The sequence below is a fragment of the Anopheles bellator genome, chromosome 2 (assembly GCF_943735745.2).
Source record: "Anopheles bellator chromosome 2, idAnoBellAS_SP24_06.2, whole genome shotgun sequence".
NCBI classification, from domain to species: domain Eukaryota; kingdom Metazoa; phylum Arthropoda; class Insecta; order Diptera; family Culicidae; genus Anopheles; species Anopheles bellator.
In genome coordinates this window covers 1,788,636-1,815,380 of record NC_071286.1, presented here as the reverse complement: position 1 = coordinate 1,815,380, position 26,745 = coordinate 1,788,636, and the positions used below count along the sequence as shown (strand labels likewise).

General features: G+C 50.3%; 3 protein-coding genes across 5 annotated transcripts; 2 read left to right on the top strand and 1 right to left on the bottom strand.

Annotated features, from left to right (window-relative positions):
• Positions 1–1,518: 1,518 nt before the first annotated feature.
• Positions 1,519–2,589, top strand: LOC131210547 (TSC22 domain family protein 1). The gene is made up of 2 exons (XM_058203808.1): positions 1,519–1,627; positions 1,781–2,589. Exons 1-2 carry the CDS (start codon positions 1,605–1,607, stop codon positions 2,265–2,267), a joined length of 510 nt encoding a protein of 169 aa, XP_058059791.1. The 5' UTR covers positions 1,519–1,604; the 3' UTR covers positions 2,268–2,589.
• A 49-nt stretch (positions 2,590–2,638) lies between these two features.
• On the bottom strand, positions 2,639–9,027 carry LOC131208365 (AP-1 complex subunit beta-1). Of its 3 annotated transcripts, none has more exons than XM_058201093.1 (6): positions 8,909–9,027; positions 7,800–7,932; positions 7,547–7,717; positions 6,288–6,314; positions 5,292–5,477; positions 2,639–5,230 (listed from the first exon to the last, which is right to left on the bottom strand). In XM_058201093.1, the coding sequence occupies exons 2-6, from the start codon at positions 7,905–7,907 to the stop codon at positions 2,888–2,890; spliced, it is 2,835 nt and encodes a 944-aa protein (XP_058057076.1). In that variant the 5' UTR covers positions 7,908–7,932; positions 8,909–9,027; the 3' UTR covers positions 2,639–2,887. The 3 variants fall into 3 exon arrangements, with proteins under 3 accessions (XP_058057076.1, XP_058057074.1, XP_058057075.1); XM_058201091.1 differs by lacking the exon at positions 8,909–9,027 and adding an exon at positions 8,024–8,138; XM_058201092.1 differs by lacking the exons at positions 6,288–6,314; positions 8,909–9,027 and adding an exon at positions 8,024–8,138.
• A 7,671-nt stretch (positions 9,028–16,698) lies between these two features.
• LOC131210226 (probable cationic amino acid transporter) lies at positions 16,699–25,346 on the top strand. Its single transcript, XM_058203438.1, has 11 exons — positions 16,699–16,721; positions 21,040–21,166; positions 21,272–21,425; positions 21,497–21,628; positions 22,887–22,985; positions 23,100–23,308; positions 23,373–23,544; positions 23,616–24,215; positions 24,294–24,440; positions 24,510–24,675; positions 24,740–25,346. The coding sequence occupies exons 2-11, from the start codon at positions 21,041–21,043 to the stop codon at positions 25,344–25,346; spliced, it is 2,412 nt and encodes an 803-aa protein (XP_058059421.1). The 5' UTR covers positions 16,699–16,721; position 21,040.
• Positions 25,347–26,745: the final 1,399 nt, after the last annotated feature.

Genomic DNA, 26,745 nt, shown 5'->3' with positions numbered 1-26,745 from the left:
CAATAGAGGGGAGATTCATCTCCTACTGCACATTTATGCGAGTTTTGGTATTCTGCATAAAACCGGAGACCGGTGCAGTGAGTTTGTTAACAGTCCTAATGGAACGTAGACAAATTAGTGTTGCTTACCTTGTCCAGTGGTTAATGTGGCACCAAATTTGCCGCCGCTCGCAAATGAAAGATAGATTGAAACCACCGCTTGCTGCGGTGCCCGACAGGATAATTACACGTTGGCAATGGCTACGCCGACGGAAGACACTCGAAGGAGGCAAGGCAGATGGTGATTTGCGGGATTTTAAACAAAACACTAGTTCATGCTTTTTATGCCCTAAACGGTAGCACCGACACAAGCACGACTTGGACACAAAACACACAGTATGATCACTGATAGCGGCTCATGCACAACAAAGAGGCCGATTCCAGGTACGAGAGAGGTATTTCCGCAATGATAAACATAGACCGCCCCAACACAGCACAACGGATCTCCACACAAACCCTTTCGCGGGACAGATTGGGTTCAACGTATCAGGATTTGTCGTACCTGGTGGCCACAATTCGGCAAGCAATGTTACCTTCGCAGGTAACAACGGACAGTGTGGATGAAGTGCACCACGGACGAGCAGTTCTCCATTGTGGCCAAGCTGAACGTGACCCAAAAAATCACCAGGCGATGCGATCAGGCACTGAAAACTCCGACGCGACCGCATAATCCTCCGCGAAAAGCGTGCGAACAGTTTTGGCCAGCAGAATGATGTTTGCGTTTCACAACGAAAACAGCCGCCTGTCACACTATGGGAAATTTGTATGAGACAAGCGGACATATTTCGTTTTAGGAAAAATCTACGTACTTTTTTCAAGATTTCTTTTCATGTGTTTCGATTAAATTCAATATTTTAAGTGTATTGCACGTGTTCAAGCATAGATAACTTCTCTATTTTAGGAAAATGTTACTAAAATGCTCACTTTTTACAGTCAGTTTATGGCTACCTGTCTACTGTTTATTACCCATTGTTGAAAACAAACCCGAATCGTTGTTTATAACGTCTGTCAATCAGAAACATCGCCGGGCGATGTTTACGAGCGCCAGGACGAAGAAAGCAGTGAGAAATCAGTGGAACGGCGCAAAAACAAGTGAAGAAGTCTACAATAAAAAGTATTTTTTTGTTACTGTACCAGGCAGCCTCAATATTGAATACGAAGGAGGCTTCTTTTTTGACATTAAGTGTGAAATAAAAAGTTGTCCAACACCCAACTGTTGAAACGGGGGGCTACGGAGTTGAAAATTTCAGACGGATACGATAAAACAAGACCGTTCGAATTAGGCAGGCAGCAACAATTAAGCCGATGTGTTAGATGAAATAAAGTTCTTTGTCATTTGCAATGATTTACTTCCAAGTTTCGATCCTTTTCATTCGCCATTTTTTCATTCCTTTTCAAATCTAGAAAAACGCAAAATGGCTGCGTCCGTTTATAGACAATTGGTTGACAACAGCCGCAGCCGACAAAGTACAACAAACACAATGCAGGCTGAATCTACAAAATCTGGGCAGCCCTGAAAAAGTCCGTATCAAAAAATCCGTACATTTAATTTTAAAAACCCAAACCATGGCAGGCTCTGTGGACACGAGGTAAGTGGCCGGTGTGCGGTAGTGTGGCCGCGTTGTCCTTTGTTTCCACGTCCTGCGTTCCTACACACCACGTCCATCAGCTGATCTGAGGGACAGTCTGGTGGGTTGGTGCAATTACCATTTTCCTAACCAGCGCCGCTCTGTTTCCCGTAGGAAGCGATCTCGCGAGGAGGAGCAAAACGAATTTATGCCACTGTCGAAACGCATCAACAATCTGCATCTGAACAATAATCAAAGCAACCTGGGGGGCCCTATTCCGGAGCAGCTCGCAACGGTAGCAAGCAATGGGCAGTTTTCCATCGGGGACCACCACCAACCGGACTATGCTGGCCACCACCCAAATCTTCACCACATGCACCAGTTGCATCACCATGGCCACCATCCGCACCATCTGCTCGGGGTCATGAACGGTGGCGCCAGCGGAAGCAACAGCAACAGTAGCAGCAGCGGATCGCTCTCACTCGCGGCCAACAGTGGCAGCAACAGTCCCGCCTCGACCCATGCCTCCACCATATCGATTAACGGGGAAATCCTCGGTGACTACTGCCCGGTGCTGAGTGCCGAGGAGAATCCGCACTACTTCACTACTAACAAGGTTCTCTACGATCTGTACGTCGAGCGGATGAGACGGCTGCAGTGATTTGCGAGGCGTAACGGTTAAGAACTATTTACATTTACTTTATTCTACCTAACTTATCGGAATATGTGTTTACGGAATTCGTCGTGGCTTGTTTTAGTCTTTTTGGAACGGTAAAATTAAGTATCAACCACAGAGAGAGAGGGAGAGAGAGCTGGAATGGATTCTGTGTCGCACTTCCGTATTCGTGGTTCCAAAAACCTCACAACAAAAACATAACAACACCAGCAGTGGAAAATAATAATAATCCAAAGACGCTTCGAACCACTAGGACCCCATTTTAAAGGGTAACGAGTGAATCAAAAATGATGTGTGAAATAAAAGAGTCTGGAACTCGAAATACGCAACAACCATTTCCGTTCGCATACATATATTTCAATAGTTTCCACTAATGCAGACATAATTTATTGTTTCGTTCGCGCCTAGAGAGATGAACGATTTTACGCCAAAAATACTAAACACATTGCTTGCACATTGCGCAGTGGTGTGCAATAGCAAATCGTCAAACACTTGGTCACTCCAAGTGGCCACCGTGGCGCAGCAGTAGAGTAGATAAATGGAGATATTGCGTTACGTTACAATCTAATGGAATATGATAACAGTGTGCCCCGTACCCGCGGCGCTTACGGTGATCGGATGATCTGCTCGTAGGCGGCGAAAATTATCGCACCCACCTCGACCGAGCGCGTCTTGAGACTGAGCGTCGCATCCGAGCTGCCGGGCGATAGTTTCAGCTCCAGCAACACCCAGATGTTGTTCGTCAGCTTCAGCGACTGGTACAGCATGTCCTGGCCCTCGACGTTCCGCTTGGCGATCGTGAAGATGTTGTTCGCCGTCATCTTCGCGGCGACGGTATCGGCCGTGCCCACGATACCGTGCAAATTGTACTGGATTTCGTTCGCGGCCGGAATCTCCTTCCAGGTGGTCAGAAAGACCCGTTTATCGAGCTGCCCGTCCTCGATGAACAGCACGTTGCCGTGCACCAGGCAGGCGAAGTAGAAAATGTCCACATTGTTCTTGATGGCCACCTGGAGATTGTTGAGCGGTTCCATGCGTTGCACCGGCCCGGTGGTACCGAGCAGTAGCGATGTTTCCGTCGACTGTGACGGCTGCAGTGGCGCTACCTGCAGCGGAGCACTCGGCACGAGCCCGAAGCTGTTCTTGTTTAGCTGTATCGCAAATCCGGTCATTGCCTGCATCGCCTTGTTGGTGAACGTCATGTCCATGTACACCTGGCCGGCGCGCCGCGAGAACGTGCCCTGAATTTCGAGCCCCTTGCCCTTGTCGGCCGGCAGCCAGACGATCTTCGGAATCTGAATCATGTTCGTGCTGCTGACGGGTCCGATGCCGAAGATGTCGCCCAGCAGACCACCGGCGGCCGATCCTCCTGCACCAGCTGCTCCAGCCTGTGCGGCCGCGCTGGCCGTGGTGGTGGCGGTATCGTTCGCACCGCCACCCAACAGAATGTCAAGTCCACCGCCCAGCAGATCCACGTTGCTGCTGGCCGGTGCAGGAGCGGCCGGAGGAGCCGGAGCATTAATGTCCATCGAGAGCAGATCACCGATCAGCGATTCCTGATTCGGAATGACGGTCGCTTCGGGGACGGAGGACGAATCGTCACCGGCGGCAGCCGATGCCGAACGATTCGGGAGCGATTTGCGTACGCCAGCGCCACGCCCTTCGACGAACGCCGTCGGTGGCTTATGGTACACACTGGCCAGCGAGCTGATGTGACAAATCAGCTCGTCGAGCAGCGTCGGTTCCAGGAGATCCGTTTCCTCCGAGATCAACGGTTTGTCGGCCAACACCACCTCCTTCGCGGCCGCCGGGTCCGTCGACAGCAACCGCCAGTAGATGAAGCCGCGGTCGCGCAAATCCGGATTGTCCGAGTCTTGCGTGGCGAGCGAGAGGACGTGCTGCACAAGTTCCTGCGTGTCGGCGGGCCGCTTGAGGAACAGCTTCACCACGGCCGTCAGCAGTTGCAGCTGAACCTGGGCATTCTCGTCCTGGAAGCCCTCCAGAAAGCTGTCGAGCAGCTCGTCCGCATTATCGATGCGCTCCGCGTACTCGCCAATGATCCACACCATCGAAGCGCGCGCCTCCGGTTCGTCGAGCGTGTCCAGATTTTCGCACAGCGTGCTGATGATGCTCTCGTACTTGTTCGGGTACTTGCGGAAAATGTCCTTGATCACGACGATCGCCTCTTGCACGACGTAGTTCACCTTGGTCTGGATCAGATCGAGCAACGTCGACACGCACCGCTCGGCCGACGGTTCCACTTTGATCGCGCACCGACCGATCGCGCGAACCGCTTTGCGCACAAAGTCCACGTCCACCTCGGTGGCGTACTCCTTCAGTTCGCTCAGCACCTGCGCGATGTTGCTCTGGTTCGCCAACCGGATCATGATGTCCAGCTTCTCCAGCTTCACGTAGATCGGATCGTTGTACTTCACGAAAAACACCTTCATCTCGTGCTTCAGGATGTCCGGGCGCTTCTGGACGATCAGATTGATGTTACGCAACGCCACGTACTGCACCTCCGGCTCCGAGCTGAGCAGCGTCACCAGCGGCGGGGCCAGTTTCTTCGTCAGCATCGCACAGAAATCACCGTCACCGGCCAGTATTTCCAGCAGTTTCATCAGCACCTTGATGGCACTCAGCACGACCGCCGCGTTGGCATGGGCCAGCCGGGGCGTAATACGCTCGCAGATCGATTGGGCTTCCCGTTCGTCCTTCGGTGTGTAGTTGGCGAGCGAGTCAAGGATAAACACTTGGCCCCACTCGGTGCACTCGTTCAACGCCGTCAGTAGCTTATTGATGGTGGCCGAATTCATCTCCACAAGTGGCTGCCCACTGGCGCTGGCTTCATTGATTTCGCTCAGTGCAGCCACCGCGTTTGCCACCACCATCGGGTTGGAGTCGGACAGCAGATCCTTCAGCTGGTCCAGGAACCCTTGATCTTCTACCTGTGTGTAAAACCCAAAAGGTTTAATAACGTTGTCTATCGATAGGGATCGCAATACATACCATCGAGCTGGAAATATCGTACAGTTTGGCCACGCACACGGCGGCCGTCTTGCGCACGTACGGATCTTCGTCCTTTAGACACTTGCGCAGCGGCTCACACAGATACTCCGTGATCTTATCCACCCGAATACAACCCATCGTGCGTACGGCCAGCGCACGGATCAGCGGGTTCGTGTCCTCGCAGTCCTACAGAGACGGACGGATGGGAACGGTTAGAAGGGTGGTGCGATGCGTGATCGAACGACGCAAAACAAACGTCTTCTATGGAACTCAAAACAACTAGAAGCACTCTCAAGACGAAACTGAAACCGAAACCTAAAAGGACAAACCGAACACTCTCGCAATGTTTGTACACAACAACTGGAAACAGAAGAAGGAGCGCGCAGAGGCCACAGGGAACACCAAACGAAACGGGATGCCGAATGCGCGTGTCAGCAACAGCAATTTTGGGCAGGAATCAAAGGTGTACAGAGAAGCTATCATCATCATCGTCACCAAAACTTAGCTTCATTCGCTAAATAACTGATGGTATGTACAAAATGGACAGTTTTCGGAGGACGAACTTGAGTGGCGCGAGGAACGTGCAACAGAAACGTGTGGCGCGGAACACAACAACAACAAAACCAATTATTGTGGCGCGTGAAACAAAGCATGAGCATGAGAACTAGGACTATTTTGTGGCCACATCGAGTGAATATCACTAAACAGAGCACTTTTACTAGCGGAACAAACTGGACACTGGCCAGAACCTACACTCTACACGCTAGAGGACACTAACATTCAACCAACATTCAACTGAATTCGAGGAAATAATGAAGCAAACGAACATCCAACGAACGAAAGATTGCACGCAAAGCGAGAACTCAAGAGGATCGACCACAACCCTCGCGGACAAGAAGCACGAAAAACAATCCGACTTGGAACAACTTAAACTAATCAAAATACAGGAAAATCGTAGCTGCTAAGCTCAATGGCAAGAATTTATTGGTGATTTACCTTAACGAGTTGAGAATGTGGCAAATCCTTACATAGTTTATTCAACAATATTACAAATACATAGGTTTATATTTTATTTGATTCAGTTTTATCTCATCGGTAAAAAAATGGCAGATAAAAGGGGTTAGTAGAAAGAAACTGAGACAGTGATAGTGTCAAGGGAAACAGATGATAACGGATGTGATAACAAAACAAGGCACGAGGGCAGGGCAGAGAGACCGATCAATGCGTCACTTCTATGAACGGGCGGTGAAGAACGTGATTAACGTTTAAAGGTGGTAAAAAGGTGAATTAGAAACACTCATAAAAAGCTGGGAAAGAAGAAAGGGTGAAATCAGATACGGAAATGGCAAACGCAAGAAACACACGACGAGAGACTCGCTAGCGGTCGCAAAATTCTAAATAAACCACAGTCATAACGATGGAAGAGATATAGAAGCACAGGCGAAAAGTAGTAAAAGAAGAACGAAACACAGATAAGGATATAGATCGATAAGAGTGCAAACAAAATACGCGAGGAACGCCGAAAACCGAAAGAACAGTCCTTGATAAGCGTGACAAAGGAAACAACCAAACGGAGGCGATGAACTTGTTAGGAGCTCGCAGCGATTTCGCATGACGAACCGTCCACCGGTTTGTTTCAAAACTTTGCCGGGGTTATTTTTTTACCTTCCGGCCAAGCTTCAACGTTCTACTGAAGATAAAGCATTAGCTCTTATCGGCCACCCTAAGGGGTTCGCGGGGAGTGATATGCTATCTTTGGGCCCGCGGATACCTTGGGCAACCGGAAACAAAGAGAGTTACGCGCAGCTTGCGTGAAAAGGGGGGCACCAAACAGCGGCAAACACGGCCCCAAACACATCACAATTGTGCAAGATCGTCGCAAATGCACTTTTGAGTTGGCTTTTGTTCAAGAAAAGGGCGGTAAGTTGGGCCCCGGGGGCTAACAAAAATAGACAGAAGTTTGCCCAGCTGATAATTGTAGCCCAGCGACCCCCGGGGACGATTCCGGATGGGCGCGATTGTGAGCATCAGTTTTCGTACAAACGCCTTAGGTTTGAAATTATCTTCTCGATCGCCACGAACACGTGTGCGACCTCGAAACGCGCGCGATCATACGCGAACGGTGCCGAGGCGGATGAGGGAACGGAAAAACATAAAATGAATGGAAGAGAGACTGAGAACGAAACGAAAGAACGCTTTGATAGCACGGTGGCGCAAGTGGATCCGCGGTGCAAGCGAAGACCACGAATACTTACCTTAACGAACGTGTTGACCGCCATGATGGCCATATCGGGCTGTGATTTGGCGTAGTTCATCAGATACAGGTACACCAGCTTCTTCAGCTCCAGATTGTCGGTCTGCATGCAGTTGACCACGTCCGGGAACAGGGCCGACACATCTTTCCCGACGGTCATGCTGGCAATGACCTTCAGAGCGCGCGGAAAAACCCCCAACAAATCGTTAAGACAATGATCCTGTTTGTGGCACCATGTGTCCGTCTTGGCATACCTTCTTCACGGCTTCCTTTTTCTTCTCCTTCTTGTCATTGTTGAGCTCGGACTTGAGTTCAAAAATTTCACCCTTCTTCGTGGTGGTAAAGTACTTCGAGTCCGTCATCCCGCGCGAGTCGAATATGCGCAGCCTGTCCGAGGAAAGATGCAGAAGATGGTTGTGAAAATATGTTACCCACCGGAGTTCGAACGCATCGCGGGAACGGATATGCGCCGCATTACTGGATAGGGGCGATGGGAATCATGTTGCTTGTTTTTCCGGTGGCCGACGGCTTTTACTAGAACGACCTGGCTGCTCAGCGACCAAAAAACACAAACACTCCACTGTTGATCGAAGGAGTCATTGGTTTGCCAACCGCAAACGGGCAATGAACGAGGGCGACTGCGAGCGAGAAAAAGGCATTGCGCTGCTCCGACCGCCAAACAACGCGACGCATCTGAGCAGACCCCCGAGCCTTCGGGGGTCACACGGTGGGGTGAGAAATGGGGTGCACAGGGAGGGTGGCGCGCTCTAGGCGCCAAGGGTCACGATATGTGGCTACTCGTAATAATGTGCAGTCGTTAACGGGGTCGCGTCAGAATTGCCGAGCAGATTGCGACAGAGAGCGAGAGCGACAATCGAAGCAACCGCCGCATCATTGGTACAAATCGTACGCAGGGCCCCGGAGCGCAGAAAACTAGATATCCATTAATTGATGCCATGATGCTGGAGCACTGTGTCATCGGCGGGCATTCCAACCAGGCGAACATTTACTGGCCTCGCCCACTCGTTTCACCGGGGATTACTGCGCACACCACCGAACCCCCGCAGTATTCGAGAACAGTGATAAGAACCGCGAGCTTCCGTGCACGCTCCCCAACGGGGCGGTGTTTGCTTCCCAACTTGTGCACAACTAGTGCGTATCGCAAAGCGAGTTCTGCCGATTCTTCATCGGTCTCTGATAAAAAAAAACACAACATAACAGTGATTCCAGCTATCAGCACTAGTCGAGCCGCAAATGACGGAAACCAAAAAATCGATTCACTCCCTCAGACACTTTTCGGACGGTCGTCTTTTGGAAGGGGTTTCCTTCACACTCTCCCGAAGATCATGCATAAATTCTATACCTGCTGGTTGGGAAAGAACTGCTGCACGATAGAACGATAACTTTTGGCTTCGGTGATTTGTTTTATTGGCCGAAAATACACTTTTTCTTGGGCAAACTCTCGGATCGTGTCACTTTGTCACACTCGGGAAAATCGTGGCGCGTTTGGTGCACGGGTTGAATACTTCACTTTTTGACAACATCCAACTGTCAGTCGGTTGTTGGTCGATTTCGATTAAATATAAAACTCGACTTAAAGTTTTACAGTGCTTGCCATTAAGGTAACCCAACTTAGTCCGTGCTTTGGGGTTTTGTCTATCCGCTCATGAGGGAAATTCGTTAACAATGTCTGACATACGGGCACATTTTCAAATATATATTAATGACAAAATCTGTTGCATCGACTGCGGTGTACATACTTTAGCGAAAACTGGCAAACTCGTCAGACTGAGTGCGCAGGAACCAAACACAACGCTCTGTTGCGCTCAGCCATTCATTGAATGAATCGGAATAACAACAACCGTAATATCGTGCGACCAGAACCGATATGAGAAGGATGGGCAAAGCTGACGCGATGTGATAAAGCCAAAGCTCTACCGAACCGATTCGTTATTGATGGCAACATCATCCGCAATCAACCAAACGCGTAGGATGGTATGTGAGATTGGGCGGTAAGTAAAATATTGAATGAATTTTCTACCGAACAAAAGGCTGATTCTGGTACGCGATTCAGAAGGATGTTCATATGAGAGGACTTTTTTACGCGAAGTATGATATCCGCTCTCTCTCTCTTTATCTCGGCGCTTTGGATTAGGATTTGTTGCTCCATCAAAGCCGAACTTTGTACGCTTTCCTTGGCTCATTCTCTCTCTCGCTCTCCGCGCTCTCGTGACCGTGATGGAGCAGCGAAAGGAAAGCGCACTTCGTATTTTCCATGGCAATTTTCCACGGCTGTGCGTGCCTGTGCGCTCTCGCGCAAAGGTAAAATTTCCCTCGAACCAGTCGGACGGTCAGTGAATGTGCCGTGCGTTCTGTGGTCCAATTGTTTCCCCAAAAGCCCTGTGCTGTGGGAAAAGGCTGCCCAAAGGTTAGTCGAGTACGAATTGTGCTTTTGTGTTTTCCCCCGTGCTTGGATGCTTACGGGTGTACTACGGAGGGCCGAACTGGCGGACCTTGACGGTCCAAAATATTGCTCCCCACGAGCCACAGGTTTTTCTTTAAATAAAGTCGCCCAAACAACCTTCACATTTCAGTTGCCGATGCGAGTGTGTGCTTTTCCGTAAACTCAATGTGAAAACTCTGTGTCCTTTCTCCTGGAAAGTACGTCCGCTACGTTCGTTGTCGTTTCAGGGGGCTTTACGAATTGTACCGTAACTCTTGAAGGTTGTCTCACGTGAAAATCCGTGCCAAGTGACCGAAAGCATTCGCGAATGCCCGTGTCCTTTCGCGAAGCGGTGAAGCGTTTTCGTGTGGAGCACTGAAAAGTATATCCGCGGGTGGCAAAGAGTGAGCAGATTGCGCGACGTCCAGCGTCGCGGTTTCCGCCGACGGCTGCGAGCGCTCGAAGCGAGTCGCAGAAAATAGGATATCGGTAAACCGAATATTTCCCAACCGTGCGTGCGTGTGTGCGTCTGATTAGGCAGGCAAAAAGAGTGTGTCCCGAAAACCCGAACGTTCAACCCGGGGAGTCGTGAGACGAAAGACGCCGACGCGGCCGTGCGTCCGAGCCCGATTTTCCGGACGCAAAAAGCTGTTGCTGGAAGCACACTCACGGGAGCCGAACCGAAATCGTGTAAGTACCGCGTCCCGCGTCAGGAACGGCACGTTTTCTCGCAGACAAAGAACAATGGACCAAGCCCGCCACCAGAAATAGGAAAAGAATGGACCCCACCCCCGAATGTCTCGAGATGGACTGGAAACGAATGGCAAATGTGCGTGCCCGCGTCAAGGGCCGCGAACGACAACACAAACCACTGACACGGTCGGTGGAGCTGCCCCTGCTTTGCAAGACAAAGTTTGAAACCATTTATGATACTCCAACTTGGCCCATAAAATGGCCGCGGTGGCCGTCGGAAAATCGCCGGCCTTCGGCCGAGTGAATTAGCAGAAGAATCTCCGCTGAAAGGCAGACCATCAAAAGCAACGTTACTTTTAACTGTGGCACTTTTAATAAACCGTTAAAGGTGGTGAACCGAACCGTGCTGAACCGAGTTCCTTTCTGGTGTCTGCTTTGAATTAGACTGCCCCAACAAGGACATTCGATGCTCGGCGAAAATCCCAAATTTTCCCAACCCAACTCTAACGTAATTACCGACCGGAAGTTTAAACTCTTCCACGAAACGACGACGACGACGACGACCACGACGGATCCACAACCTTGGCATAAAAGATTACGTCATCGTTGTCGTGCGCGGGCGGTGACTAGAACGCGTATATCCTTGTACAGCGTCCTTGCCGTTGCCGAACCCGCCGAGAACCATCGTGCACCAAGACCGAGGCCCGTCAAGGCGTAGAAAAGAACGATGAAGCGGCAACAATCTATTAAAACCGACAACGACGCCGACGACGACGACGAGAGACGACGGCTTTACGGTGGTGGTGTCTGGGGGGGCTGGTGGGGATACTTTTCGAAAATAGATTTACTCGATAGCGAGCGCCTTGGTGGTGGGCGGGTTACTCTAAACTTGCACAGGACATGCGTGCGACAATGACGCCTCCGCGCGCTCCAAACGGATATTCGAAAGTCGAATTATCGTTAACGCACGACCGAGCTGCGTGTCCTGCGAAGGTCCTGCAGACGTCTGGCTCGGCTTTCGGAGAACGGTTCCGAGAACGTTTTCCGCAGCGCCGAATTGTTCTTTTAGAAAATCCGACGGAAAAGCTGGGAATCGGAATGTTCAATATCGTTTCGGGTATCGCTTCCAGTTGGCGCATTTCGGGATTGAAATATCCAATCTCGTTTTACGATCCCCGAGATCCTTGGTGCGATCGTTCAAAAATATATTTGAAGCCAGTGGACCACAAGATATCTTCCCGTGGTTCCATGCAAAGCAGTGGAAGCAGCGATTCTCGTAATATTTGTGGCCTAAATGGCCAAGAACCGCAGCAGCACGGCTCGCCGGTGAGTTGAAAACCGTTTCATACGATCGGGACACGAGCTCCCACAGGTTGGCCACAAGGCAAGGCAAGAATGCGAGCATCGCGTAGAAAATAAATGCTCTGTTCGTGTGCATTGAGGTGAAAAATTAAAAGCCTCATAAAACTGGAGTTTATTTTCTCATTCGCAAGAGAAAAGAAACTTTCCTGGTGGTGCTTCCGGTGGCGCTCTGGTGTGGTGCGAAGAAGACGACCTGGTTCCAGCATGGTCCAGCCCCATCGTTCCTATTATGTTCACGTTCACCTATTGAGCGAATCTACCCGCAGGCAGTAAAACAAACGCCGAACCTTCCAGATGGGGCACATCTTTCGTGACCACCGTGATGGCTCTCCAGTCTAGGCAGCCTTGAACAATAATCTACCGTTCGTTGTTTGTCTATGCGGCACCCAAGACTACTTAGTTTACTTCTTCCCGTTGCCCGTTACTCGTTGCTCGTTTGCTTACTAAAAATATGCTATGAGACTGCTACTATTAGAGAACAGAAAAGTAGGCGCTTAAATCACAGAGCGTTACCGAGTGTTACTATTAAGGAGATTAAGCTTCAAGGGTTCAAGGGTGCAGATTCCCATCAATAATCAGCTTTTCTCAGGCAGGAAGATCCGGTGCTTCTTCTGTCCTGCTTTCGGTCGTTCGCAGGCCGATAAATCTTGGCAACGGAAAACACAATACATTAACAATTTCGGCAAGCGAGTGCGAAGCGCAGGTAGAGGACCTTTAGCATATGGCCCCGCTCTGCTCTTATTGATGTTGGCGAGCCGTAGGTGCATAATCGAGACAAATCTGGGATCCCATTTCCTCTCCATAAATTATTTACCGGGTTTAAGTGTGGAGAATCAAATTGAGTAGCAAACAAGTAACAGTAAAGTAATACATCATAGTAGGCATTGGTGAACAATTTTAGATTTAACAAAATATAAAGACGATCCATTAAAAGCGAGCCACCCAAAATGGTTCGCCAACTGCGATGACGACGACGACGTGCTTTCTATATTTTTCATACAAGTGGCACTTTAGTTAAAATAACACATGCCACCCGTTGCGTTGCGGCCCCAGGCATTCAGATTCAGCTGAACGGAAGCGACGCTCTAAAAATACTCGCCCACAAGTGGCTGGGCCCCGGAACCGGATATCAAAGATCGATGCCAAAACCGTGGCAGTGTGCAGTTGCTGTAAGTTGGTGGCGCCCGAGTCCTCGAGCCACTTAGTTACATCCCGTTCGTTTTGCGCTGTGAATCCGGAATCCGTCACTCCGTGGGCGATATCCGCCGCCCCGGTTGGCTTTGTTGAATCTGGCTGAAGATAAGTGATGTTCCGAAATGAGTGATGTTTGCCATCGTCTCTGTTGCTGCCATCTTTCAAGCCTGGCGCCAGGCCCTTTTGGGTACACTTTTGGGCATGGCCAAAAAGTGAGCAAAAAAAACGGCACATTTTCATCTTGCTTACATGGTTTGGCTTTTCACGGATAAAACCGAGCCGGATCATGCTCGGGATCGAATTTTTTTTTTCGACACACGAGAACTCCAGTGCCACTCAAGGCAAGGCCCGCCATTTACCGTTTTGAGCCGGAGCGCAAATAGAAAGAGTAACTCTTCCGAAAACAAACCAAACACTGAAACCTCTTTTGCTTCAAGACTCGCACTTCAACGGTGCGATTGAAATGAATTGAAAACGTGTCCACACAACATTCGGTGGCTGGCTGGCTGGCTGGAACATTAATCTCTCGACGGCCGCAAAGGTGAAAGTTGTCACATTATTCACAAACGCGCGTCCATTCGTCATCAAGGAGAGCGCAACGCAAAATGAAAAAAGCAATCTTCACCTGCCCAAAATCCCTGCGGCTTCGTTCTGTGCTTTACGCGTGCCGCCACCTCACAGCCACAGGATAGCCAAATTGCGTGGCACGGACCCCGGACGAGGTCGGTCGAATCCAAAAACGGAGAGCGGGAAAACACCGATTCTCGAGTCCTTTGCCATTTTACGCACAAAGGTTAAACCGACGGTGACCGTCGTTGGGCGGCCGGTTTTATTTCGACCTTTTGCTGTAATCGAATGTTGGCATGTGTTTTTATTTACGAGCCCGTGAATTAATGACGATTTCGGTACGTTCGTGTTCGTAAACTAATATTTTGTGACGGACATTTCAATTTCTGTGGCCAAACTCGTCTGCCTGCCATTACGTTGACGAGTTGAATACAGTAAGAGTGATCATGGTATGTTGCCATGGCAACTGCCGTCTGGAAGAGGACCTGTTGCGTGCAATGGAGTTGTTGCGCTTTTCGTGAATCGTCGTACTTTGATTTCATGGACACACATGAATCTCAGCGAATCTGGCACGCGATAACGGCCTATTTTAATGAATCGAGGCACCAAACTAATCCCCCCATCATTATCATCTCGAGCGAGCTCTCCCAATTTATGTCCGTCGGTCGGCTTCCGGAGGACTACCTCGAGTGCGTAACACGAGGTCGGGCGGGCCAAAATCGATCGCGAGGGGCTGCCAAACGAGCGTTAATTAAATTGACATTATCGACATTATGCCCAAAAAACCGCAACCAGTTTGCGTGTAATGGCAGTCGGAGGCGCACGCCTACGGGATTGAGCGTTGTTTCCGCCGATATCCCCAAAGTATCGCCACCTATCAATACGTTTCGATCGGTTTCGCTCCCTCTCTCGGCAGGACTTCCTGCCGATGGCTGAACGTCATAATGCAATAAAGGGCCCCATGCCGGGTGTCTCTGTGAGTGAGTGTATGTGGATGAACCACAAATGATTGAATATTGTCGGCCATCAGCTGCTGGCCAGCCTGTGCCAACATTATGCCGATGGACTAAAATATGTATTACACCAGGCACAGGGGGGATGGAAATTGAACGGAATGAAGGAATTTTTTTGTCTGTAAAGCTGCAGGATCCATGGACATAGGCCCGACCAAGCGTCCTGCCGGGGGCGGACAATGGCACGGTTGGGTGTTAGAAGAAATCAATCAAATAAGTGTTGAACCTATGAATAAATAACCTGCTCGCTCTCGCCCTTCGCTCGTCGATGTGTAAATTTCAGTTTAATCGCCCAGGAGCCGGACGGACCAGGAAGAAAAGCGGTTACCGTTTGCTTTGAATTGCTGTAAACAATTTGTTTATTGATGTACACCATTTTTTATCATGACAACAGTTATTGATTGATTCAGTTAAAGCTCTGCCCTTTTAAATTGCATTTTTGTAAAATCACGTGTCCATTTGAGTCTTTGCCTCTGATTTCGTTATTTGGTTCCATTGGATAGTTAAAATTTAATTTTAAATCTCTGAACGAGTCCACAATAAGGCACAAGTTTGGTGTCAAACAAGAGAGAAGTTTTACTTTTTTCGCCTCGAAAGATAATAACAAATGACGTGGAGGCAAGATAAACCGAAAATGCTTGCTGCAGCTTGTTATAAAACAAATTATGGTATGGAAATGCTGGAAACATCACTTTTTTACGAGACGCGACGCATCGCCGTAAATCAACCAGGCCGCGTGGGTTGACGGAACTGCTTACCAGAGGCGCCGGGCAGCAATGATGCGATGGTCTTTTAGACTCTGACGATAGGATGTCCATTTTTGTTCAAGTTGTTTATTTCATCCAGTGCACAAACAGATCAACTCACGAACCCCCACAGATCGACAAGCTGTTAGAGCCGTGTTTTCACAGCACGATGATAATCCTGTCCCTTTCCAAAACAGGCGATTGCTACCTTAGGCGATTGTGGATCGCGAGGTTTTATTCATATTATTTTTGTCGGAGAATGATTGAAAGTGCTTGAAATAACACGATATCCGTTCCGTTAAAACCCCACTCGCCTGACTTTGTGGTACGATAAGTTTGTGTCGTTCGACGTTATCTTCCGACAGCAAACCGTTGTAAGCCAACGTGGCCACCGGCAGATCGGATTTTAGGAATGCGTACGTGAATGTATGGAAAAGCTGTGGGGATTCATTTGGAAATCGATCTGTACCGTCAGCCGAATTCCGATAAAGTTTCACCGACGCAATCACCGCCCAATTCGCTGCGGGATGAGTCTAATGTTGGCAGCGGTCGTTCCCACGTTCGTACCACCAATTATCGTACCAATCAGCCAAACGGATGCCATCGCATGCGTCGAATTGAGGCAAAGTGGCGTGCCTTTTGTGTGATTTTTCGAATTTCTCTGTTTTTCGAGCAGAAAAGATTAAGACTGTTCAAAACACGGACATACAAAGTCCTTTTGCAGCTGCCTGTGGCCTGTGAGTGTCGAAAAGGCTCTCGAGTCTGGTCGTTTAAATAAGTAGTCGGTTCGCTATCACTATCATCCCTGTTGGTCCTTTAGATCGCTTGCTCCTACGTCCGGACCGCGGCCAAGGACCGTTCGGCTTTGTGCGGAGTATTGTGTGATTGAGTGGTCGCCCCACGGAAGGAGTGCCGTAATTAGCAATCAATCTTCCCATTATTACCACACAAAACCGAGTCGACCGAGCTGTTCGAGGGATTTTTGAATCGTTCTCTTTAACGAACTCGGTTCCCGTGCTAACAAGCGAGTGCCTGTGGCCGGTTGTTGGCTTACGCTGAAATCCCCCCGTAACAACGGAAAAGGACCTGTCATCCTCGTCCGGTGCTGTGTGCATCCTGTTCCCCAACGCCAGCCGGGGTTTTAATAATCCTGTCGAAGCAAGAAGGCACTGTGTAATACTTCATTCGCCATATCCGGCGCACGGGTCAAGTGGAAATTGATCGACCAAATGGAAACGCCAGGATCGGATGATCGCAAAAAGCACAGGAAAACAACACGCCTCGAACCGGCTGCCGACGAACATGGTCATTAGAAATGGACATTACGACGACATTTCATTTGCAGCATGTTCAACCGTTACCATTAAACCAAGCCGTTCCTTGCGTTGCCCCGGGACTCACATTATCGGCTGGCACTGGGCCAACGGAACAGATTGTCGATCTGATGTCCTGAAAATGAATATTAATAGTTACATGATTTTGCCTTTCGAGCACAGTAAGAGCATGTGAGGAATGCTCTCATTAGGATGCGTTAGCTCCCGTACAAATTGTGCGTTCGTTGGTACAGAGACTGGCTTCTATTAGCGTAATGGTTGTTAGGAACGAATTGTGCCACAGAAAATCTGGGTAGCACTTTTCAATCTTCTGCATTTTGAATGAGTTTGAATGTTGTGGATCATCCACCATGCTTTTAACCGGTAAACGGAAAATTGGTATCTGCGTAAGTTTTATAGTATTTTCAGTGGCGTTTCTCCGAGAACAATCTCCGACAATTCCGACATTGTTAACGTTTCTCTCCGTAGAAAAGGGTTTTGCACCGATTGGCGGGTTTGTGAATCGGTTTTAACCGTTTCTCGTAAACGTCAATCGAAGAAGGGAATTTTTGGAAGGGCACATTTTAAAATGTCCAAAACTAAACGTTCAGTTAGCCAGTTCCAGACGTTGGAATGCAGCCAAATGATGAAGGATTTTGTTGCAAAGCCCACATGTAGTATCATTTACTGTCCATTCGCCCCATTTACTGTCCATTTTCTTCACGTTCCTCCCGCGAATGTGGGCCAGGTCCCCGGAGACCTATAGACCATCGCCAACGCTAGCCATAAAGTTTTTCCACCGGGAACATTTATTTTTCACATACAAATACAGGAAACGTACGGAGCTACTGTACCGGAGCTGGGGTCGGCTGGCAGGTGATACTTTTGCTCCTCGTTTTTCGTTTTATCGCTACACTCCGTCCGGTCCGGTTCTGCATACTGAACAAGAAGTGCACCGCCGGGTGTGGTGATGCTGCAATCCCGTGCACATGCAAGCATGAAGAAAACGGGAACATAGTCATTGTCCATTTGTTCTCCACGTTCACTTCTACCGATTGCTGACGGAACATGTCATGTGGAAATGAGTTTCCACCATTTTGCCTTGTTTTGAACGGGGAGGGACCCCGTATGAGCTTGTCCACCGAGCGCACTACGTGTACGATCGTAAAATCTCCATCAACCGATTTGAGGACTGTATCTTGTTTCGCGAAACGAGCGAAACAAATTCGATTCGTGTCGACCAGACCAATCTCAGGCCGGGTGTTTGGTATTCAGGTGCAGAGTGCTTTGCGTTTCAGACAAAGAGTAGCCTGTCCCCGAAAGGAAGATCACGTAACTTTGATTAGCACATACGCGCGGAAAACGGGGTTCTTTCAAAGGTTCACTAGGAGACACCTAAAGCATCAAATTAGTTTACCGCCGTAGGACGTTCCTGCGCCAAGCGGCGAACTAGGAGCCGTGTGATGTGTCGTCGGCGGATTCAGGACGCCCAAGCAAAGGTGCGCAGGTCATAATTAATACCTCTATTTTCCTACGTAAATAATGGCTGCACTCAATCATTATGAAATATGCATGGAACTAAACGTGACTTGTTTTTCAAATAGCCGTGTCGTGTCCCGTCGTGCTGATGTTTTAAATTTTTAACAACATTTCCCAGCGTTCAGGAGTGGTCCCCGGAAAGTGTTCCGTGATGCCGCCGTATGGCATAATCCATCCAGCGCCATTCTGTGTGATAGGCGCAAAATGGACAGGTAGACAGGTTTCATAGTTTCGGGTTAATGAAACATATTTTCTTAAGCTTCCTTTACAGAAGCCGAGGGACAAATTTGCACCCACTGACGCGGTATCAACGGCCTCTCGACAGCGCGATAGATGTTTGCTCGAAATGGAATTATTTTTCAAATTGCCATTAAATTATTCGCCCTTCGCTGGCCGTCCGGGCGCCTTACGCTCCGGTGTTCGCTATTATTTTATTCCAAATGCAATTGGCCTCGTGACCGCATTCCATTCCTGACTGCATTACGCCGGTGGTCGCATAAATGGCTGTAGTGTGGTGTTGCTGCGGTCCCGATGCTCGCTGTTCGTAATGAACGTGTAAATGGAAAGTAATCTACTCAAAACATTTACCGTGCGATCATCTCAAAATGTCGCTGGCGCTGACGCAAAATGCCGTCCTCCGTTTGCGTTTGTTTCGAGCCTTGTTTGTTTGGCGTTTGAAATCGATTAAATTCCGTGTCTTTTGGAACCGTTTTAAAATATTTCGACTGAGCAAATTATTGCAAAAGCCTTGCAAAGAATCTGATTTCCGTCGCTGGTGTCGTAGCGAATGCCTCGCAACAGGACAACTCGCGTATCTTCCGTGCGCGCGCGAAAGGAACCTTTAGCCTTTAGTGTCCGGTGGCCTACGGCCTACGGTGGTCCGATTCTGGCGACCGTTTTTAATTAAACATGCTACCCCGCCTAACCAAATAGTAACCCTCTTAAAACGCGACAAAAGCCAACAATGGGCCCCGATTGTCGCAATATATACATGACCTTGCTTTTGCCGGGTTGGTTAGCCGAAAATAACGATAATATCCCCGCGTGGAACCCGCAAAAGTTGACGATGACAAAATGTGTTTGTGGGGGCTTCTCAGTTGGAGGCGACGGGTCGATCCAATTTCAGACCCACCTTCGCCCCGCAGGGATGCAGATTAGGGCCACCCGGTCGGCGGCGGTGATGACCGTTCATCCCTAGCCACGGTTTCCTGTGACGCAAAATTAAAAGCTTCACCCCAACGGTAGAGCGCCGCATGGAACCCGGTTTGGGGCCATTTTGTCGTCAGCCAGAGCATGATTAAGCGTCCATACGCACGTCATGCGGCGGCGGGACAAAGTTTTGAGACTCTCTGGGAACTTTATGGCAATATATGCTAATGCCGATAGCATCGTGATTTGGCAGGCGTGATGTGTTTGGCAGTCCAGAACTTTCTACCATTCGCGCGCGCCTTCAACTTAAAGTCGCACGGGAATTCGCATTCGGGTTCCCTTGTGACCTGCTATAAAGTTTGCGTCAAGTCGTGAAATAAATTAGCTATCCCGCGAACAGGGAAACTTCCCTCCGGCGCTTCGGGAACCGTCGTTCGTTTCGAGCCCATCGAACTGTGATTGGTTCCCGTTTTTTGGGGCTATGTTTTGATTCAAGCAAACTGAAACTCCATTTAATGTTTAGCGGATTCGACTTGTAGTTAAAAATTTGGCTCCACTTGAATTTAAATTTTCGCCGATTGGTGACACTCGCCGCCACCGAGATCTGGTGTGTTTTATTCCGATGCTTCCAATTTGCACCATTTTCGATTCTCTTACAGCGGAATGGTTACACTTGGCTAGCTTCGGAATTTTAATGAACTCCGCACAGAAGAAGATCGAATTCGCGTTCGCGCCGGAAGCTGCGTGCCAAGTGGTCTCGTCGGAGTAGCCGTCGAACACTTGAGACAGAAGCCCGATCCTACGACCGGCACGTTTCGGGCTAATTCAATCGATTATCTGAAAATGTGCTCAACAAGTAGGGTTCGCCCGCGCCGTTGAATGGCAATATGTGCTGCCGATGATGACGATGATGATATGCTGATGTCTGGTGGAATAATGCAAAGACATTGCGAAAGCAATTTGCACTCATCGCGCGCGCCCGTCAGCAGACCGCGCTTTCGGAAATGGCGCTCCGGAACGATGATGTCGACAGAGAAGTTCAATTATCTCGAGACGCCCAGTCGGCCACAAAGCGACGGGTTGGTGGCACAAGAGTGGCGAATGATCGTTCTGGAACCGCTGGACCCGAATGTCTGCTGGTCTGGCACATTCTTCACTACATCGCACTCAATTTTATCATGCTACGGACGGAGTGTGACATGTGACTCTCGATTCTGATCCCAATCAAATTAACGTTCACCAAATAAGCTCGTTTTTCCGCTCTAATTTCCTTTCTTTCGCAGTGCCTCGAGTAGCATGTCAGTGACAGAGCAATGAGAGAGCAATAAATTGCATTACCCATCGGTAACACTTCCGTGGCCAGCGTAGCCTCGAACCGGAGTTCTTAAAACAGAAACTACTTATCGCCAGCCAGCCAGCCAGCCAAGTCTGTAAATATTAGCAGCCGGAACGCACACAGCATCGGCCGGGGCCAGGATGAAGTTTTCCATTCCCGTGCCCGGCGGAGGCACCGGACTGGCGCTGTTCTCGAAGCTCATCCGCACGAAAGACCTGCGGAAGCTCCAGGAAGAGGATCCCACCAGTACAAAGCCCAAGCTCACGGTAAGCGGTTCGAACTTGACAGCGGCGGCAGTAGCAGTAGACGGCGAGCGGGTCTGGCGAAGATGGTTTGAACCGGTTCGTCCGTGTTTTGTGCTCTGCTTCCAGAAATGTCTCACCACGCTCGACCTCACCTCGCTGGGAGTGGGCTCCTGCTGCGGAACGGGGATGTATCTGGTGGCCGGCATGGTGGCCCGCAACATTGCCGGCCCGGGTGTAGTGCTTAGTTTTTTCATAGCAGCCGTAGCTAGCATATTTTCAGGCAAGTCTCGTGTTCTCGGCCTCGACCCAACCACCGCTTTATTCGGCCACTTTTTCGGTTTCGTCCCACAGGCGCCTGCTACGCGGAGTTCGGAGTGCGAGTGCCACACACGTCCGGGTCGGCGTACATGTATTCTTATGTGTCGGTCGGAGAGTTCGTAGCGTTCGTTATAGGATGGAATATGATATTAGAATATCTAATTGGTAAGTGTAATAGGCCCTTTATCTTGCCGCCCGCCGCCGGCAGGGTTCCGAAAAGAAGGCAATCGCATTACGACGCAGATCGTAGATCGCCGCTTGTTGCCTTGAAACCGACGGCGACGGGATGGTGTGAATATTTAATGTCACACTTCACGATTTCATAATCAACTCTGGCAAAGGGCCGTGTCAACTGACTTTAGGGCTTGTGTGCACGTCGTCTCTCGTGTGGTAGCCGTCATTAAACTTCAGCAAGACTTCAGCCCCACCGACACGTCTCTCCCAGCGGACTCTTCCGGTTCCAATAAAGAATCGAACAAAAGATTACTGCATCCGGGCCCCCCCGGGGGAAGATAAAATATTTACTCAACCAGCTCGTCTCGCCCGACATGGCGCCGACGACGACCATGACGGCGTTGGGGTGTGATAAAATGATGGGATAAAAGACACCATCGCGCTGGCTGCAACAGATGGGCCCGTCCCGACTGCCCCTAGGAAGTCCTTCGGAAGCCCAGTCCCAGACCGTCCCCGTTGACGGACGGACGGACGGTCTCACAATGGCCGGCCACGGTCGGTAGAGAGCCTGCCTGCAGCAGCACCGAGGAAGTCTTATCACGCGACGAATGCTGAACTTGTTTGCTCAACAGCCCGCGTCAAGTGCCCATAACAGTGCATCCTGCCGCAAAATTGCCCCTTCGGCTCGCCCCCGGCATCACTGTATCCCTCGCCCCCGGGGGATAAAAATAGCTGAAATCTGAAGAACCAGGCCCCCGACCTCGGCTTTTGCCCTGTCCCTACCAGCCGCCATCAGGCGTCATGTCAGGGCCGGAACGTGACCGAGTATAAAGTATAAATCGCTGCACCTACACGCACGCACGGCCATTGCAACCTCATGGCGCTGACTAATTACTGTACGGTGGCGGCCCACGCCACCGAGACCGTAGGCCACCTAGCGAAAAAAAAACAGACCGTTCCGGTAAGCTAATTTTTGGCCTCACGAAAATTACGTCACGCTTTGCAAACTCACCGGACCCAGTCCGATGTGGAGCATCATCAGCGGGGCGCGTCCCGAGCTGGTCTGGGCTCTAAACGCGTGACAGGTTTTAATGGCATCTGGCATCCCGAAATCTCAATTAAAATGTTGCTCTTACCACTTATCGCCCCTGTCACGGAATGCAATTTGGCAACGGAATTAATTCGATTTATGCATACCTTTATTCTCTTTGCCGTGCGCCGTCCCGTTCTATTCGCGGGTGCCCAAAAGGGACGAGCGCGTGTGCCTGTGCCCTGAGCGCCAGTTTCGACTCGCTGTCGGGTGGCTTCATCGGGCGAAGCATAGCAGCCTCCGTGGGGACCATATTCGGTACGTACGACGACGCCGCCGCCTTCGATGCGTTCGATTTTCATGCTACCGAGTTTCGGTCGCATTAGTTTGACAGTTAATATGGTAATTTCTCGTCTCCCACAAATGCTAAAGGGCGGCCACCGGATTTTATCGCGGCCGGCATCACACTCGTGATGACGTGCATCATGGCGCTCGGGGCCAGCAAATCGGTGCTGTTCAACAACGTCCTCAACACCGTGAACCTGGCGTCGTGGGTATTTATACTGACCGCAGGCTTGTTCTACGTCGACACCAACACCTGGACCGAGCACGAGGGCTTCTTACCGTTCGGCTGGAGCGGGGTAGGTTGGCTAAATGGTGGCTCCTTTATCTTTCCCCAAACTTTTGACATTTAAACTCGCGCAGGTCTTCACTGGAGCGGCCACGTGCTTTTACGCCTTCATCGGCTTCGACATCATAGCAACCACTGGCGAGGAGGCGCACAACCCACAGAAAAGCATACCGAAGGCAATCGTTGGCTCGCTACTTATCGTCCTGGTGGTGTACGTCACCAGTAGCCTTATCCTAACGCTCGCTGGTAGGTGGCCATCCCGGAGGCGTCTCCATCTCGCATTACTAACGCTAACGCATTCTCTCGCCGGTTGGCAGTTCCTTACGATCACATCGACACCGGATCGGCGCTGGTGCAGATGTGGACCTACGTCGGAGCGCCCAAGTGCCGTGCCCTGGTGGCGATCGGTGCTACGGCCGGGCTCAGTGTTGCAATGTTCGGTTCCATGTTCCCGATGCCACGCGTCATCTACGCCATGGCCCAGGATGGGCTGGTCTTTCGCCACCTGTCCCAGGTATGGGCGCGAACCGGTGTGCCTGGTATAGCGACGATCGGCAGTGGTGTTGCGGCATCCATCGTGGCCCTCACCGTCCGGCTGGAGGTGCTGGTGGAAATGATGTCCATTGGGACGCTGCTGGCCTACACGCTCGTCTCGACCTGCGTCCTAATCCTGCGCTACCAGCCCCACAGTACCTCGCTGGTCGATCTACTTCCGGCGCAGCTGCGCACACCGCAACCCCCGAGCACTCCCGATCCGACCACGCAGCAGCGGGTGAAGGGCAATGTGTTGGTGAAAAAAATCACACGACGCCCATCGCCCGACTCCGACGACAGCTACGGTGACGAGAGTCCGGAAGAGTTCATGGGGCGCGACGATCAGTTCCTGGTGTCGGACCGTACCGAGAACAAGTTCTACGGTAGGGAGCGCCACTCGCGCTGCACTCTATGGCCAACAAGCTACATGCCAGGGGTGGTTGCTTTTTCCCTTTTCTCAGGCGCAGTGCACGGTGGGCCTCAGCCTAGCTCCAATCCGTTCTCGCTGTGGGGATGCGACTTCCTGGGCCGGAAACTGCAACAGTACTCGTACCTATGCCCGGGCTTTTTCCCCTGGGTGAAACCGGGACCAGCCACTCACGAAAGCGGTATGGGAGGAGCTGCCTGGTACAAATCGCCCGTACATTGAGATTGTTTTCGGTGTTCCGTCCTTCCAGGAATGTACGTCACGAAGCTGGTGGGGCTGATGTACGTGTGCATATTCCTGCTCGATCTCTTCATGGCCATCGGGCTGTCGGGAGCGTTCTATTCACTCGTGTATACCGCGCTGGTGCTGGGTATCTTCGGAATACTTGTAACGATCTCACGGCAGCCCCAGAACCGGTAAACCGAATTCTCGCCATGTCGCCGTGGAACCACTTGTTTACCAATCATTTGTTCAATCCAGATACGCACTTTCGTTCCTTACCCCGGGGCTTCCGTTCATCCCAACCATCGCCATCACGGTGAACATCTACCTAATCTTCAAGCTCAGCATCCTGACGCTGGTCCGGTTCACCGTCTGGATGACGCTGGGACTGATCATGTACTTCTACTACGGCATCACGCACAGCTCGCTGGAAAACCCAAGCGAGGAGTTTGAGCTGACCGTCGACAACAATGGCACCATGGCGGCGCCGAATCTTAAACTGAAAGTTCCTTCAGCCCCACAGGCCAACAACAACAACAACCACCACCAGAAGCGTGCGGACCCACCGACGGCCGTCTGGGATCGGCACGGGTACGAGAATCGCATGGCCACCAACGACGAGGGCGAGTATCAGTGGGCCAACCCCGCACAACAGACCAATAGTTCCGCCACCAACAATGCCTACAGTTGGAACCCCAGCGAGGCCTGGGGTGATCGGACCGTTTACGATCGTCCGACGGCTCCCCGTTCGACCAACATATTCCAACCGCCGGCGGCAGCACCGTCGGCGCCGCCCGAAGCGAAAAAGGATGGGTTCGGGATGTTCTACAACGAGACACCCAGCTATCCGACCTGGGACGATTAAAGTATTCGATCTGCTCGGGCCAGTGTACATATGCCATCGCACAACCGCCAGCAGCCGGTCATATCCGAGCACCGTATCCGAAGCAATCTTGCCATTATTCTTCCAACGAAAGTACCTTTGTTGATCATCGTTCCGTAACTCTTCAATGGACAACATATCCGTACCAGTTTGCGTTTCGAATGCCATCAGTGCACAATCCGTGTACCACGAAACGGTACACCGACGGGCAGCTAATCGGACAATCCTAACAATGGTTTATTGTGTATCTTGTTATTAGGATACGGTTTTTGAAACAATTTTCTTTTCTTGCATAGTTCTGCCGTATACGGGGGGGGGAGAGAGTTTTGAATCATTAGGTATAGTTTTAAAACTTATCGATGCAATCTTCCGGAGGACTAGTGCAGGCGGACCGAGCCGAGTGTGTCCCCTTGTGCACAATGATTTCAGCAGAAACTACCTGATCTAGGAATGGCAATCAGACCGAGTCCGTGCGTGTATTGTAGTGTAATTAAACCTGGTTCTGGTGATGATTCGCTGGGCCCTCCAGGGCTCAGTGTGGCACTGTACACAGTTCGCACCCCTAAAAACGAGGCCATAACTAGTTGCACACGTAATTGTCATTCCGACCGTCATTCTCTCGCTCGTTCACCACTGAATCATAAGGATAACCCGTAATAAACACATTAACTCGCTCGTAAGTAAACTCACAAACATGTATATGATACATAGTGGAATGCCCGTTTTAGTTGAATATGGCAATTTTAAGGCAATGAAATTGACGGAATTTAGATAGAGCTAGCTAGAACGCCACGCGACCGATACGGAGGGCTCGAACGGTGGGTTGGATACCAAAATACACGGGCCACGGTGCCAGATGTTGGGGACAGCACAAACGCAGCGATTGACACAAAATCGAATCGGACACGGCTAATGAATTGATAAAATGATAATAAGATAAGCAACGTGCTGCTGCTGTTACGTTCCAAGCAATCTTCCGTTTGAAGCGGGTTTTCCCTTTCGTTTGACATAACAACAAATGTAACCGGAAGCCCCAAACTCGATTTGTGTGATGCGGATTGCCTGCATTCAGGCGTTTCTTTTTGTTTGGCGAAGGGCAGCTTCAAGCTTCTGCGCCTGATTTATTGCAATGTAACCGGAATGAAATGAAGCTAAAGAACGTATTTCCGGTACGGCCCAAGAGACAGAGAGGCCGCCCCGTTCGAGCCGTGGAGGAAGGTTGACGGTGAAGGGTTAATAGGCAAATAAACATAACATTACGTAACCGTACACGCATAAGCAAGTGAGAAATCAGCATCTTTCATCAAATTAAGTGATATTTTACTGTTGGAGTTGTTAATTGCGTAACATAATAAGGATTTAAACTGTCTTACAATATAAT

Excerpts from the sequence above, each read along its gene's own strand:
- LOC131210547 (XM_058203808.1), top strand. The coding sequence starts at position 1,605 with ATGGCAGGCTCTGTGGACACGAG. Across the intron at positions 1,628-1,780 it reads GCAGGCTCTGTGGACACGAG|GAAGCGATCTCGCGAGGAGG; the intron begins GTAAGTGGCCGG and ends TGTTTCCCGTAG.
- LOC131208365 (XM_058201091.1), bottom strand. The coding sequence starts at position 8,046 with ATGATTCCCATCGCCCCTATCCA. Across the intron at positions 7,933-8,023 it reads ATTCCCATCGCCCCTATCCA|GCTGCGCATATTCGACTCGC; the intron begins GTAATGCGGCGC and ends TTCCTCGGACAG. Across the intron at positions 5,478-6,287 it reads CACATTCTCAACTCGTTAAG|GACTGCGAGGACACGAACCC; the intron begins GTAAATCACCAA and ends CCGTCTCTGTAG.
- LOC131210226 (XM_058203438.1), top strand. The coding sequence starts at position 21,041 with ATGAAGTTTTCCATTCCCGTGCCCGGCGGAGGCACCGGACTGGCGCTG. Across the intron at positions 21,629-22,886 it reads GATATTAGAATATCTAATTG|GGACGAGCGCGTGTGCCTGT; the intron begins GTAAGTGTAATA and ends GGTGCCCAAAAG. Across the intron at positions 23,309-23,372 it reads TACCGTTCGGCTGGAGCGGG|GTCTTCACTGGAGCGGCCAC; the intron begins GTAGGTTGGCTA and ends AAACTCGCGCAG.